Source organism: Propithecus coquereli, unplaced genomic scaffold (genome assembly GCF_000956105.1).
Source record: "Propithecus coquereli isolate 6110/MARCELLA unplaced genomic scaffold, Pcoq_1.0 Scaffold5, whole genome shotgun sequence".
Classification (NCBI taxonomy): Eukaryota; Metazoa; Chordata; class Mammalia; order Primates; family Indriidae; genus Propithecus; species Propithecus coquereli.
This window is the reverse complement of record NW_012150840.1, coordinates 4,927,300-4,929,567: the sequence shown is the minus strand read 5'-3', so window position 1 is coordinate 4,929,567 and position 2,268 is coordinate 4,927,300. Positions and strand designations below refer to the sequence as shown.

Genomic DNA, 2,268 nt, shown 5'->3' with positions numbered 1-2,268 from the left:
ACAGTAAAGGAAACATCTCGATTTTAAACAAGATAGGTACCTAATAATAAATATCCTACACCTGATGGCTGAAAAGATTCCCACCTTATATTTTGAAATGAGTCCACCAGGGTTCTCTCTCTGCCTGAGTAACTGCTCAGCCCTCGTGATGTATGATTCAACTTCCTTCAGTGATTCTTCCATCTTCAGCCTGACATCCACTTCTGGAGAAATGTCAGTTGAGCTCTTCAACACTGCAACAAGTTTTACTACATTGATCTGCAAAGACAAAAAAATTCTCAAATTAACACCTGGCCCAACATTTTTGTAAATTTAGAAGTTAATATATATTTTCTTTGAGTAGCAACTCATATTTTCCCACTAGACAAAAGAATATCTGATTTATTATATATTATATTTGCCAATATACTATAAATTATAAAGAAATAAAATATAATGTAAAAGTAATATTTTACAAAATATTTCCAAGCTAGAAGGCCACCCTGTCCTTTGTCACCCACCCACTGACTGCTCAGTTTTAAAGAAGAGGATTTGTTAAATAGGGAATTTTAAAAAGAGACCTGGACTTTCTCTTTAGCTTCTTGAATCTTTGTCTGAAGCCCACCCTTGATAACACGTTGGAGGGACTCTTGGCTTGAAATACTTTGTATATCCATTTGTAAAGTATCCTCCGCTCTAGCCATAAGCTCATCATACATAGAGCCTTTGGCAATAAGATGCTGTTAAAACAAATTGAAGGGAGATCACAATGAACATTTCGATTATGTGTTAAACATTAATTGTAACAATTCCCATCAGGAAACCAAAAAGTTCATTATTAATCCAAAATTAGGCAAATTTGTATTCTGAAAAATATTATCTCAAAAATTCTTTTTGTTATTTTTTATTAATACAGATTCTGAACATGTTCTTTTATAGATTATTCTTTATACAGTAAGCATATCAATAAAATAAAGATTAGAAGTAGTACAACATCAACAGAAAATGAGTTGAAAGAATAGTAAGAAACCTTAAAATGAAGTTGTTCTAAGTCAAATTAGTGGGGAAGGGGATTCAATAAATGTTACTGGAGAAAATGGCTATGGGAAAATAATCTTTTTAGAACTTTGCTTTATACTATATAGGAAAAACAAATTCCAGATAAATCAGAAAGTTACATATAAAAGATGAAACCACAAAAAGATGACATTATCCATGAAAATCAATCTGCTATCTGGGTGTGGATAGCAGGCATAACAGCAAGGACAGACATGGTTATATAAATGTTAAAAACCTCTGATGCAAAATAAAATAAAACAACTTAAAAGTCAACAACCTGGTAAAAATATTTGTTACGAAAATGAAAATGGATCACAATTCAAAGAATGTGTATAATTCAATAAGAAAAATACCAAGGATCCCAAAGAAAATTCTAAAAATACAAGAATAAATAATTCATAGAAACAAGTATCTAATAAATATATGAAAGATAGTTCAAACTTACATGTAATTAAAGAAGTAAAAATTAAAATAAGATACCACTTTTCAATTTTCAAGTTAGCAAAAAATAATTTTTTAATTACAACTCACGGTGGCATGAGTATGAAAATATAAGAATTATATTATGTGATATTAGCAATGTAATGTTGATCTTGATTCTCTTAAGGCAGTGGAATTATAGTGATTTTAATATTCTGAAATTAGCACATTCATTTATAATTTCCATTTTTCCCTCTTTTTAATTATAAAAGTAACAAAAAAGCTCTTGTAAAAAAAAAATTAAAAGGTGCAGCATGTAAAGAAAACAATCCTCTTCTCTCTCATCCCTCCCTTAGTTGTCATTTACTTAGTCATTGATAAGCTTGTTTTAGAAATTTTTGTTTTATGTCTACTATGTACCAGGAGCTGCACTTAGGAGCTGGGCATCACGCAGGATCAAGTCAGACTGAGTCAGACAGTTATTTGTATGTCCTGACAGGTATTTTTCTATGGATATAAATGCATAGAGTATAAAAGCACAACTCAGTCTTAAAAAACACAAACGAGGCCAAACATGGTGGCTCATGCTTGTAAATCCCAGCATTTTGGGAGGCTGAGGTAGGAGGATCACTTGAGGCAAGGAGATCAAGCCCAGCCTGAGCAACATAGCAAGACTCAGTCTCTACCAAAAAAAAAAAAAATAGCCAGGTGCCATGTCGCATGCCTGTGGTGCCAGCTACTCAGGAGGCTGAGGCAGGAGGATCACTTGAGCCTAGTAATCTGAGGTTACAGTGAGCTATGCTCACACCA

General features: G+C 32.6%; 1 protein-coding gene across 1 annotated transcript in view; it reads right to left on the bottom strand.

Annotated features, from left to right (window-relative positions):
• SYNE2 (spectrin repeat containing, nuclear envelope 2) overlaps positions 1-2,268 on the bottom strand; it is a 295,242-nt gene that overhangs the window by 227,410 nt on the left and 65,564 nt on the right. Inside the window, exons 19-20 of the mRNA XM_012656034.1 lie at positions 561-719; positions 85-258 (exon numbers count right to left, since the gene is read on the bottom strand). Of these exons, the coding sequence (XP_012511488.1) occupies positions 85-258; positions 561-719 (333 nt within the window). The remainder of the gene's footprint in view (positions 1-84; positions 259-560; positions 720-2,268) is intronic.